The sequence below is a fragment of the Oncorhynchus mykiss genome, chromosome 18 (genome assembly GCF_013265735.2).
Source record: "Oncorhynchus mykiss isolate Arlee chromosome 18, USDA_OmykA_1.1, whole genome shotgun sequence".
NCBI classification, from domain to species: domain Eukaryota; kingdom Metazoa; phylum Chordata; class Actinopteri; order Salmoniformes; family Salmonidae; genus Oncorhynchus; species Oncorhynchus mykiss.
In genome coordinates this window covers 40,006,243-40,020,267 of record NC_048582.1, presented here as the reverse complement: position 1 = coordinate 40,020,267, position 14,025 = coordinate 40,006,243, and the positions used below count along the sequence as shown (strand labels likewise).

General features: G+C 45.6%; 1 protein-coding gene across 2 annotated transcripts in view; it reads left to right on the top strand.

The window, feature by feature from the left end:
- The first annotated feature begins 726 nt into the window (after window positions 1-726).
- Window positions 727-14,025, top strand: part of pvrl2l (PVR cell adhesion molecule related 2 like) — an 85,898-nt gene continuing 72,599 nt past the window's right edge. The window contains exon 1 of one of the 2 annotated variants that reach the window (XM_036952771.1): window positions 727-1,162. In XM_036952771.1, the coding sequence (XP_036808666.1) occupies window positions 1,078-1,162 (85 nt within the window). In that variant the 5' untranslated portion in view covers window positions 727-1,077. The remainder of the gene's footprint in view (window positions 1,163-14,025) is intronic. The other variant, XM_036952772.1, reaches the window with a different exon arrangement.

Here is a 14,025-nt window from a genome sequence, read left to right as displayed (position 1 = left end):
CAACTTGGAACTCGGGAAAAAACGAGGTCAAATAATGACGTCAGTGATCTTCAGGTCTGAGCGCTATAAAAAAGCCCCAGTTACCGACTTGGTATTCCGAGTCGGAGTTTGTTTTTTTCAGAGTTCCCAGTTGTCTTGAACGCTTTGGATTCGAAAGTCTGAGATTTCCGAGATTCCAGTTATTTTGAACGCGGCTTCAAGCCAATGCGGTTTCTGCATTATGTGCATTTTACATGACATTTTACATTCGATGACAGCCGTTTTAGCTCCCCATTAATATTACATGGGAATATACAAACAAATACTATAAAACGGAATGTATAGAATGAGCATTACGATGCATAAACATGATACTTCAACGTTCTGTTGGAGCCATGTTAGTTTACCATTAACATTACATGGGGAATATTTAAACCATGCTATGCAATTTAATGTCTAAAATTAGAACAATATTCACAATTCTAAAAGTTTGCCTAACTATTTTAGGGTGCGTTCGTAAATTCACTCTGACTATCTACTCCGATTTCAGAGTAATCTCGTCTGAGTGTGTCAGAGCGCAGAATAACTGACGAATTTACGAACGGACCATCTGACAACGCTCTGAATTTACGAACGACCAGAGGGCACTCTGGGTGTACTCTGGCACTCCAGATTGAATTTACGAACGCACCCTTAATATATGGCTCTGGTTTTAGGCGGCATATTGTGACATCACAACCACTCCCCCACTCAGAATGCGTGCGAATGCTTAGTGGAGATAACCGACACACAGAACATGAGTGTTACTTTTTTCTGGTGCCATTTAGCGAACACCAGAGACATACCTGTACGCACTACGTCCGCCCCAGACGGGGAGGGGTTTTGAATGTTTTTGTGTGACTGTCAAGTCGACTCTAATTTGAAATCGAGAAAATAAGACGTCGGACTGAAGATCAAACCTATAGTTTACGGACTCCGGTCTGTTTTGCGGTCTAGTTCCTATTATATATTTGTATTGAGAAGCAATCAGTCAAGGAATATTAAGTCTGTTGTGGTGTGGTGCTGGGGATTTTATATCCACCTCGTCTTTTTAGAAGAATGGCGAGAGACGCTAAACATTGCCCCCTATCACCAATGAAAAACAGTTTGTTGGTGACAGCAGGGATACTTCTGATTATTCAAGGTAAGAACCATGGACATTGACCCTGTTTTCTGTACTCTCCAGTCCTTTTATTACGTTTACGTTTTCTTTATGTGTTTCAATGGGTCACGTTCATTCAAATGTTCGGTATCGGCAACCGAACTGTGCCATAGATCCACCCACAGTCCCATATGAAACGCATGCACATTGTGTGGCTCATCAACACGGTCATACATGATTTCAGAGGTGGCGGTATTGGATTTCTCAAGACTTGTTATGGAAGTTTATTTCTACACAATACCGTCTGGTTCCTCCCGAGTTTCGGTTCGCCATGTTATGCATGCAAGGTGTGGCCTCCCGGGGTATTTATTTCTCAGAGCGCGCAGACTGCAGCGCAGGTGTGATTGTTCCGAATCACCTTAATCCAGTCGTGGTCTGTTTCGACACCGTCTCGGTTGATTTTGTTTTGTTTTGTTTGTTGGTATCCGCAGATCAAGTTTCATTCAGCCAATAGTGATCTAGCTGATATTTTACAAGAACTGAACTGAAATGAAGTCAGAAAAAGCAACAGGGTGTTCCTGTAGGCTACAAGACATTGTCAGCAAAGACACTTGGTTATGGGCGTTTTGTGTGGTTTGACTGACTGGTCCGTTGTGACAAGGGGAAAAAACCGAGAATGGACACCTACATGTGTATTTATTCTACTGTTTTTTTTTTACCAACCAAATATCAATCTATTGTAGCCTCAAAACTGTCAAATGAAGATGGCTAATGTAGGCTATGAACTAGTTATGTTAGCCTTCTAAACCATTCAGTTGTCATGTCTCCTGCATTCAGCACAATTGAAGAGTGCATTGACTGCAAGCCTCATCACTGCCAAAACCTGAGCATGGACATGAAAAATAAGGTTTCTCCTAAGGTTGGACTGGTGTTTGACCAGAGAGAGTATAGATGTCTTGAGCCTTTCAGGGTTTAGGGCTACTAGATTTGAGGAATGTATTGATTTTTGATGGTTGATCGCAGAGTGTTGCACAGTGTTGCATAGGCCTACGTAATTTGTGTTTACTGTACATTTACTGTAGCCTGATGCTTTTAATTCTATTAAGAGTTTCTGGGTAGAGGTTTGCCTGGGTTTATAGTTCATATTTTGAGCTGGTTGTCATGGATACTCCTGAGTGGCAGCATGAATTTGGGACATTGAGATGTCCAACTTGTCTGGTGGCTTTGCTCGTATACCGTTTGATACATCTTGAATTCAGGCCTGGGATGTGGGGAAAAAAATACATCCGTTTTGTGTAATGTTTTAGTAAGCGTAAAGTAAATTCCAGTTTTTTAGGAATCCATTTAGCAATTTTTTATGTCCATACAAATCCTCATTGCAAACAGGTGTCAGTATTGTAAAGCCTGCAGTAGAATTTAAGCAACAACCCAAAAAAACAGGCTTTTTGCTTGCGCATATATTTCTGAATGTTTACGATTTCAGGGCTCAATCAACATTCGAAGCACCCTGAATAAACTGAACATAACAAACTTCTATCCCCCCCCACACTCCCCCATCCAATACCCCCATCCAAAAAAAATCCCAGCCCTTTCACAGTATGCCCATTCTCTCTTTCTAGCCTATTTTCAGACTTTGCTCCAGCTCCTGTCCGGGCCCTTTGTTGGAGCAGCTTTAGTTATTGGTCCGATATCCCCCTTCCCCTCCCTCTCCAACCGGAGTTCTGGGCCCCATTGTTTATAGACGTGTGGTGTGTCGGGGGGGTTCCTGCAGCCAAAAGTTCCTGCATGTCCTCAACTCACCCAAACCATGCCTCTCGCTGAAGGGGAAGGTATCAACTATGATTTCCTGATTTACTCAGTCTTATATGTAGAGGTTTTCAGGCCTGGTCAAATTAAATGACCAACTCTCTATTATAACAACAATTTGAAAAGATAAATGATACATTTAGAATTTTTCTGACCGGTCAAGCCGTCTCAAGGATTTACTGTGGAATAACCCAGATAATCTTACAGGCAAACGGAACGGAACGGCACCTTCACAAATGCATGCAGAGGAGTAATCCATGCAACTAGAAACATAAACGAGTAGCGCTATGCTGGAGTAATGAGATGGGTTCACCGGAAATAAACACCCTCTCCACCACCAAGTAACTTCTAAATCGCTTGCAACAAGTTGTTGAGGTCAACCCCTCCTGCTGATGCAAGCGAGATGGTGGCAGATAACCCCCCCCCCCCCCCTCCTATTCTTTCAAACTCCTCCACCCACCTGCAGTTTGAGATGAAACGGAGGCTAAAGAGATGGATTTCTGAGTGGGCTAGGAGAACTCTCGCCCTTCCATGTGCCCTCTGTCTAAATCAGAATGTCTGACTTGGCTCCCTGCGACTCCCCTGCGTTTAGCATGTCATTCCCATTTGCATACTGCACACCGACATCTCTCTCCACCAGTGTCGGGCTGAAAATGTATTCACAGCACCTCTCTATGTAAAACAGACACAGAATATAATAAAATAAAAATCCCGCCGGTCCAGTGCAATCTTTATTAATTACTTTTATATCCCTCAGTAATTCTAGGGTTGATTGAAAATTGTGCCTGGCAGCTGCAGCACAACAAGTCCTCGCCACTTCGGTGTGCTCTCCTTCGAGCAGTTCACCACGACGTGTCATCTCTGCAGGCCTGGCCGACCGTTCTGTCTGGCTGTTAAAAGGCAGGACAAAAGCATGGTGTCTTTATGGTCGACGCCGTAACCCGTCTCTGGTCTGGCTCAAACAGGAGCTGAGCACCGTCCCTTTTTCCATCACTTTTGGATCAGTTCACTTTTGTGGAGTCGAGGCGAAATTTAAACCCGGGAGGCGAAACGAAAATGGATCTAGTTGCTTCCTGTAAAGAGATCTTGTTACCACTTCCACCTCCTCCTGATTTTAATTTGGGCAGCTCCCTTAACTCCCTAGGCATCGAAGCAAAAATGGAATGAAATGATATGCATGGAAAAACAGAAAACATCGAGGCTTTTTCATGACTGTCTTGGGTAGCAAACAAAAAGATAAACATTTTGCTTCCATTTTCCTGTGGTCTTGGCAAATGAAACTGACAGGCATGTCTAGGCCTGACAGTCTTAACCCCAGAGTCTATTTTCAGTGCAGAGGCTTTTACAAATGTGACGATGAGACCCTAATACCTTGATGTTTCTATTGGTCTTTTACTTACAGGAGGAGTGACTTATAGGCACCCAATTGTCACACTGGGTGAGTGATTGCTGCAGAGGTTGCCAATAAGATGCATTCTCTTTCAAGTATGCTCGGTTACATTTTTTGCATGCCATTTCCAGCAGGCCCGATCCGATGTTCCAGGCGTATAAAATCCAGGCCTACACAAATGTTTAAACAGTTAAGAATGTTTAACTGGTGAGCGCGAGTGCAGAAGGGATGTGGGCACATGCTAAGGAGACTTGCTGTTCGCAGCATCACACGTTCTTGCACATTGACAGGAGGTTGTCGGAATCCTCCGGCACACGGCACTGAACACCGTTGATGAGACACAAGGGCATGATCTGATCCAACTAGAATACAGAACAACTGGAATAACTCAAAACAGCCTCCCAGTAAGCGTGACCACATGTCCCGGATTGTGTGGGATAGTCCCGCATTTCAGCCCATTGTTCCGTGTCCCGCGACCAAACAATCATCTCCCGCATTTTATCAACAAATTCAAACACCGCAAAAAAAAAAAAAAAAAGGTAGTTGTCCCATATTTCAGTCAGACATTCCAACATGTCTCTTGCAGTCACGTTGCACTTATGGGAAAGTGATGCTCCTCATCCAACCTGACAGCTTGAGAGGATCTGCAGAGAAGAATGGGAGAAACTCCCCAAATACAGGTGTGCCGAGCTTGTAGCGTCATACCCAAGAAGACTCGAGGCTGGAATCGTTGCCAAAGGTGCTTCAACAATGTACTGAGTAAAGGGTCTGAATACATGTAAATGTGATTTTTCAGTTCTTTGTTAATATATTAGCAAAAATGTCTAAAAAGCTGTTTTTGCTTTTGGCATGGTGGGGTGTTCTGTGTAGATTGATGATGGGGGGGGGGGGGGGGGGGGGGAAACTATTCAATCCATTTTAGAACAAGGCTGTAACGTAACAAAATGTGGAAAAAGTCCTGGGGTCTGAATACTTTCTGAACGCACTCTATATATTGTATCATAAGGATGTTGTACTGGTGATCAACATTTCTCCAATCGTTGTTGAGCTCTGATGTTCTGCGCAGCGCAAGAGGAGACGTAGGCCAATGTCATTGGTTGACGATATACCTATCACATTTCTCAAATCCTTTCAGGCTAAACTTTGAGAGGACAGTTAGGCCTCACCACTTACAAAAAGCGTGGTTCTGACAGAGCTACAAAAGTAAGTCAATAGCCGTATTCAGGGGAGGCCCATCCTCAGTGAACTTCATAAAAACGTTAAAACATTTTCAGAAGTTATCCTTCTGAGATATAACTATACTAAATATATTCACGTCACCAAATAATTGATTAAAACATACTTTTTTGCAATGAAAGTCGTCTGTAGCCTCGACAGTACTTCCTGGGTTAGCACATGGTGTCCCTGGGTATATTGACTTCTAGGTTTTGTATTGGAGACTCATGGTTCTCACCCCCTTCCATACACTTACACAGTAATTAAGATGACTTCCAGAGGATGTCCTCCAACGTATCAGAGCTAGCTATATTTTGTGGTATTTGATTCACTTATTTAGCTAGTGAATGCAGCTAGCTAGTTTAAACACCTGGCTTTAACAGAGAGGGGTGCTATGTTAGCTAGCTGGCTAAGGCTATCCAACACTGGAACTCTTCCATGTTTATGTAAGCTTTTGGTTTTTATAAATGTTTTGCTACCGGGGCCTGCCGGTGTAACTACTTGCTGTACACTGATTGTAGCAGGTTTACTGACATATTAGTCCCAGTAGCTATGCTGACTTTGAAGTTAGCTAATGGTGAAAACGATGTAGACTGTGCGTAGTGGTTATGGTATGAAGGTTTGGCTTGGAAAGTTTTTTTTCGCCTGGTCACAGACAGCTGTTGTGTTGTGCACTGAAGTCCACAATCAAAGGAAAAAGGTGAGAGGACAGATGCGAGAAGGAATTATACAACGAGCAAAGTGATCATGCTGTTTTGTATGTGGCTGCTATGAAAGTGAACTGCGTGTGCAGGTGATAGGGGTGTATTCATTCCGCTAATTCTGTTGAAAAGGTTTCTTAAACGGAAACAAAACTGGGATAAAAATACCTGAATTTGTCTAATAGAAACTCATTTGCACTAATGATTACACCTTAGATCAGCTAGATGCAGGCAAGAGTGTGCAAGGTGGTATTGAATGTGTCCCTGACTGTCACCTTGATTACTAAAAAATGTCTCTCGATCTCTGCACCTACATTGTACACTTTCATTCGTAGGCTAGGTTGTAGCAACCTGATGGGTTGGGGAACATTTTTGTATCATGTAGTAGCCTAAACCTATCGTTGTTGCACTGAACCGGGTGAATGGAATATGAATGACAGTCATCCAACATGCTGTGATAGAAATAAGGACATGCTCATTACAAAAAAATCATCCTCCCTAATCTTAAACGGCACCAACCGCCACTGGCCGTATTAGACTGAAAGCAATAAGGTACTTTTTTTGTCAAACTTGTGAGGCTCTCCAGTCTCCGTGAGGCTCTCCAGTCTCCATGCTCATTAGTTGTTCATTCAACATATATGCTGCTACGTCACTCGATCCCGTTTTTAGAAGTCTCCCTTGTCTCCACTGTTTGACATTCACTGAGACCAACCAACGTTTCCTTGTCCACATATTCCCGGATGTTCATCAAACGGCCACGCGTGGTCTCGTTTCACATTTTGGACGAGGAAAAAGGATAGACTAGGTGCGGCTGGTGCGCTATTAGCTAGTTCAGTGCAGCGCACTGCGGCGGTGTAGTGGTACTGCCAGAGCCCACTGGAGTGTCTAAGATCAAAGATGAATTCATGTCTTGGAAGATCACATAAGGATTCATTTGTATTCTACAGAGACCCATATAATAGCAGAGTATAATGTCACTGTTACACCAAAAATAACCTAAAATCTCAGAAGAAATTAAGTGATTGTGAGGTGATTGTTAGCTGAATAGTCCAACAACGAAAATCGAACGAGGTCAAAACTCAACAGCATGCGACTGTAGGCTACTAGGCAGAATGTGCTTTGATTTTAAACAAGGCTATATAGTTTAACAACATCTGCTCTAATTTACTCATGAAACAGTAATTCAATTGCAAGAAGATCTAAATATACTGAAACAAAATATGGGTGGGCTTGGGAGGGCATAGGCCCACCCACTTGGGAGCCAGGCTCAGCCAATCAGAATTTTCCTCACAAAAGGGCGTTATTACAGACAGAGGTACTCTTCAGTTTCATCAGCTGTCCTGATGTGGAAGTCCTGAGCTGACGTGGTCTGCGATTTGTTAGGCCAGTTGAAAGTACTGCCAAATTCTCTAAAACAACGTTATGGTAGAGAATTGAACATTACATTCTCTGGCAGCAGCTCTGGTGGACTTTCCTGCAGTCAACTTGCCAATTGCACGCTCGACTTCAGACATCTGTGGCATTGTGTTGTGTGACAAAACTGCACATTTTTAGTGTCCCTTTATTGCCCCCAGCACAAAGTGCACCTGTGTAATGATCATCTTGTTTCATCAGCTCCTTGATGTGACACCTGTCAGGTGAATGACTTACCTTGGCAAAGGAGAAATGCTCACTAACAGGAATGTAAACAAATGTGTGAACATTTTTGAGAAATAAGCTTTTTGTGGAACATTTCTGGGATCTTTATAGTTCAGCTCATGAAACATGGGACCAACACTTTACATGTTGCTTTTGTAACATTTTTGTTCAGTGTACATATGGCAACGAAACACTGTCCTGAAAAAAAAAAATCATCCTCTTGTCAACGCATTCGTTTTTAATTTTTACGAGTTCACCTTACATGGATTTGGAATCGTGTCTCCGTCTGTAACACACCGCATTGAACTTGACAAGTTTGTGGGGATTGTCAGCCTCTCGCTATTCCTGGAACTTTTTTTGTTTCTAGTATCTGGGCTTTATTGCACTGTGACACTGCTGCAACCCTGTTGAGTGTCAAAATGTTTCTGGTTTTCCCGGAATGAGCCATCCGGAGAGTGTCAGAGGGAGCTGGACGCCTCCGCCTCGGGAAGGTATCCACTGGAGCGTCTGGAGGAAGACACTGCTCTGAGGCTCATGACAGCACACAGCACTGTAGGGGGAAAACGGTTAAGGCGTTTAGTGTGTTCTGTTTCTCTGACAGAGAGTCGGAGTCGATGGCAGCGACCCTCAACAGGCTTGGTTGTTTTCACTCTCTGATATGCAACACATACCCAGAATTCTGCACTGGCGGTGGGTTAACACCGACCACAACAAGCCAAGGTGACTGCATGCTATGTAAGGCATGGCAGTGACGGCGTCTTTGGCACGCCTGCTTCCAGACAGCGCATTATGCCTCCATATCCGTGCCCCCCCCCTCTCTCCTCCCTGCCAGCTTGTTTGTTGGTTGAATTCCTCCATTCAGGTTTATGTCTGTCTGTGACTCACGGATGATGCAGGCTGGACACTGCCTAAGGGAAGACATGGCAGGCCTCCCACCTCCATCAGTTGCTATCGCTCAGTCGGTGTGTGTCACATGGGGTGATGCTCATTGCACCCCCTCTGGTGAGGTCACCGCTGGAGGTCATCTGCCTTTCTGGCAGAATTTGAAGAATTTCCAGATAAGCTTCGCAGCGAGGTTCACAAGTTCATTGGAAATGCCATTTTCTGTTTGTTAGTCTTTTGTGTGTGTGTGTGTGTGCACTAGTTTCTGTACACAGTGAATATATTGTTTGTCTGGAAAGCACTGTAGCAAGGGTTTTGAATCGAATACAGGTTATCCTTACCCCTTTGCTCACGCATTCCATTGCCTTATTTGGGCAGTGGAGCGAGACAGCACAATTACCGTGGGCCGCGGGGTTGTTTTAACATAATCGCTCTCTCAGCCTCTCTCTCCTCGCCGCTGTCTTTCTCTACTCTCGCGTTTATGCTCGTCATCCCTCCCTTCCTCTTTTGTCTTCTCTATCTCAAGATCTCTCTTGTGCTCAATCTCTTCTCGTTCACGTCTCCCACTCCTCTGTTCAAAGTGTGATCAGATAAGCAGTGCCAAGCGAAAAGTAATGGGGGACGGCGTTAACTTGTGCCTCTTCAGGCACGCAACAGATTCCTTGGCCCTGCACAAAGGTGATGAATAAATGTTTCATTGAATATTTTCCCAGGAATTTATCCTCCCGGCAGGCTTAATGTGCCTCTATAGCAGGACTAGGTATATATTGATTGGTTTGTTGTTGATATTCAGCTAGCGCCACACAGAGCGCCACACTGAGTGTTGTCTGCTCAGTGCTGAGAAATACTGCCTGAAATGACCATGTCATAGAAAATAATTTTGTCCTCTTTTCCTGTAAAAGGCTTACCAGTGTGATTACTTGTGAAAGCTAAATTGGCTTTCTGCCCTCGGTCTTTCTCCAACTCCCATTCTGTCTCTCTCTCCCTCGCACATTAAAGCCAGTCCTCTAAGATTAATCCCCGGCACCCTCACTAGCTCGCTCTGTCTCTCTTTTATCTGTTCTCTCTTTCATATTCTCCCCCTGAAATCCCTCCATCTCTCGCTGACTCGGCGGTAGAGAGGGTCAGGCATGGTCATGTTTATTTTAGTGCTTATCTGTAACGGTGACCCTCAGACCGAGCCACCATATATTACGGTCTCTCGTCACTCCCCCCCCCCCCTCTCCTCCTCTCACCACATCCAATATTTCTCCCTTTGTGCTGCTCTGCCTCTCCAGCCACCATTTCCTTATCCCGCCCTTCTCTCTCTCTCTCTCTCTCTCTCTCCTATATGTTCAAGCCATTCCTCTGCACACCCTGCGTCTAGGCGACTACACACAGTAGAGCGGTTTAGTTTGACGGTCTCACTTTCCTTCCCTTTCCCCCCCCTGCTCAATTCAATTGAGTGTACCGTCTTGTCATGATACATGTGCGCTCATTTTGCCAAACGATGTACATAATATTGTACTATCAAAGATAAGACGCCTCTCCCCCCTCTTATCTTGTTCTCCAATTTCCCAGTTCTCTGTTATGGGAGCAGACAAAAATAATCTATCATTCTGACACATGATTTTCAGCCTGAGTCGTTGAACCCAGATATTATAGCACAAAAAGGCTGGAAGAAGTGCTTATTTTAACTCTCTTCCCCTGAGGACTTTCCTGCCCCCCCCCCCCCCCCACCATCCCTGATTTTCCAGCTGTCTCTCTCCACACTGTCTACACTGTCCCCCCCAGAACGTCCAACAATGAGGACAGTTAATATTGTTTGTTCAATCGCTGTTCTTGCCCGTCTGTGTTTGCTAGGCTAATGTTGATTTCCTCTCACAATTTAGCATTTTAGTTTTTGAACACGTATTGTCAATAGCGTTGCGTCTTATCAGCGCTGTGCCGGCGTAGCTGGGACGACGCGTCTCCCCATTCGCAAGGAATGAAGATGAGGAGAACAACATTTCTTACGTCAGAAAACACATGACAGCTCAAACATTGCCTTTGCGCCGTACATCAGATGAAATGTAGCACAGACTCATTTGCAGTGTCGCTTTTGACGATTGATTTAACACGGTGTGTCAGAGCTTCTCAGAACCTCTACTGCTGCCTGACTCCGACTGCAGACTTTTAGTACGAGCAGGAGGATGGGTATTGTACAGCACAGGGTGTGTCTGCACTAAGAGGACAGTAAAAGATGACCCTGCGGATCTAGACAGACCTGTCCTGCAGGCAAGACTTTCTTCCTGGTGCCCTTTGCTGTCCTGCCTTTGGAAGAAGCCAGACAGACTCCCTCTGGGTTGGAGCTGAATTGCCACCTAAACTGAGTGTCGTGCCCCTATGATGTACAGATGGCTTTCCAGTCCACGAAGTCCTGTGCCGTGCCTGCGGGCGGACTCTGTGACAGGTCGTCCGCTGTCCTATTCATCATGTAGTCCTAGTCTATCTGGGAAAATGGAGCCCTGGCCTCTTCAGACAGAAATAGACTTTGAATGTTCTCCCTCCCACCATTCTCGCTGTGACCGAGTATTGAGAGGGCGGCCCTTTGAAGCCTGTGCGCCTAACCTGTATGAGACAAGCTTTCCATAAGTCATTTGGATCAGTGTTCACGGTAACACTGTTCTGGGATCTGTTCTCACTGCCCAAACTGGCCCCTGGGATTCATAGATTTTTTTTAAAAACCCCAAAAACAAACTGGCTCCAGATCAACCTTTTGAGTGGCTCTTTTTCATGTTTTATCCTGCCAAACAGCACTCCAGAGAGGAGCTTCCTGTTTTTTTGCCACTCATGAATGGGGGTGGATATATACTTTGCTAGGATTTTGTTCCCATTGGACCATCACTGTTTGTAAGTGGCCCGGCCTGTTGATGTGGGCATTAGACCTTTTTCTTCCATTATGGTGTGAAGGACGAGCTTCGCTTCCATAGAGATTCCGTTTCAAACGATAGTCCTTGTGGCAAAGAACACCTGTGTTCCGTATCTAGAATCTACTGTAGCGACAGCCACTCAATCTGGACCTGGTTTAGAAGAACCATGTTTTTGTCAAGCGGTACCGCCAATAGGCGACAGGGTAGAGAGCATCCACGGTACTTCACGCTCTCTTTTTGTGAGGATAAATAACAGTCCTCCGTGTCTTAAGAGCAACGTAGCACTAATTCATTATCGCTGAAGGCCAGCGTAACTGGGGAGAAGTACATGTTATTCATGTGGGAGGGAGAGAAAAAAAAAACATGTATATTTAAGCCGCCCTGTTGATACATAGAAATAACCATTACCGATGAGAGATAATGATACTGGTGCGCCGTCGAAGTCGAGGCAGACGACGCAATCCAAAGGGGGGATTCCCAGACAAAAAGCCCTGGGTTTTGTGACCTTTTTCCCCACCCTGTTGCTAATTATATACCCAGGATAAGAATTGCCACCAGATTAGAAGAGCTTTCCCAGCGACACAATGGAGGACAAACAGACCATGCCCCCCCCATGAAGGACAAACAGACCATGCCCCCCCCCCCCCCCCCCCCATGGAGGACAAACAGACCATGCCCCCCCCCCCGGTGCTAAATCAAGATATCGTTTATGGCTTAAAGTGATACTTCGGGATTTTGGCAAAGGCCCATTTATCTACTTCCCCAGAGTCTGATGAACTTGTGGATACCATTTCTATGTCTCTGTGTCCAGTATAGGAAAGCAGTTGAGGTAGTTTTGCGAGCCAACGCTAACTACTGGAAGTCTACAGGTATCTATTAGCATGTCCTGGACACAGACATGACATATGGTATCCCTAAGTTCATCTGACTCTGGGGAAGTAGATAAAGGGCTTCACTACCAAAATCCCAAAGTATCCCTTTAATGGAGCTACTGCGCTGACAGGATTCGAGTCAGACCCCGATCCATGTGTAGTGAAGAGGAGACGGGGAAACCATACCAGATAAAGGTTAACGGAGGTCAGATAGGATAAGGTCACGGTGGCGGGGCGCCAGAATCTCCCTCCGACAGAGAACTGTGGACGGACGATGACCGGAGAAACATGAGGAGAATGTGATGCCCGAGGACTCTGAGGGGGTTTGTGCCTTGGAGTTGTCGATGAAGAAACCGGATGAGTGAAGCAGCATGTAAAAGAGAGACATATATCCTCTTTTTTTTTTTTTATCTCCCAGCTTTGCTATTTTCCGTCTCGCTGCACATTCTGCCTGTGGAGAGCATTGGTGCGTGCTGCTGAGGACCTCCCCTGAACTAAAAACCACCCCGTGGGCCCCCAAGGGCCTTTTTCTTCCCTGGTTCCCCTTTTATTTGGGCCTCACGTTGCAGCCGAGCTGTGTTTATGATTGCTTGGTGGGCATGGGCGCTGCGCATGCCAGTATTTTGGGGAGCTGGAAGAGTGAGGGGGGGGGGGGGGGGTTGAATCCCCCCCCCCCCCCAGGCGCCACCCTGTTGGCTGCAACCCAACTTTATTATTTCCTAATTTCAGACGCAATGCTTTTAGCCCCCCCCCCCTCCCCCATCACGTCCCCTCGGCGAGTGCTTACACTCGTTTGCAGCCTAAGAGTTTGTCAGCGATTCATTAATTCATCATCACCACAAGGCCTGGCGCTCAGGGGCCGAGGGACTGCTTTACCCTCTCCCTCTCCCTGTTCGCCCTCTTTTCTCCTGCTCTCTTCCAGAGAGAGGAAGGAAGAGAGAGGAAGAGGGGAGATAAGCGAGGGGAAGGGAGGGCTGTGACGCCAGCCGCCATTAGAGCTATTGTACTCCCCGATTTTAAACACACATTTAAATAGACTCTGCCTTGGGAGGGAGCAGAAGAAGAGAGGAGGGGGACGGTGCCTGCACGTCATGCCCACAGGAACCGGCATAGATTATTAATGCACTGTGGAAATGTGTCCCTTCTGTACCCCATGTCGAAACGCTCCCCTTCCGCTTTCTCTCTCCCCCCACTTCCCCTGTTCTTTCTCTCTCCTTTTCTCTCCATCTACCTCTCCTCTCAGGCCACCTCTCCACTTCCCTTGATTCAGTTCACCTCTTCAACCCAGGCCTCCATCGCTCATATTTCCATTTTTTTTTCTCCCTCTTTAGCTCACCCTGACAGAGACTGCCTGGTTTATTTTCCTGTTTCAAACCATCCCCCTCTTTAGCAGACATGCACTCTCTCTCTCTCTCTCTCTGTGTGTCTGTCTGTCTGTCCACTGTATTTCCTTGTCCAATCTCTGCAAATTGGTTAGACTGGTGCAGTACATTTCAGGTTGAAGTGCCCT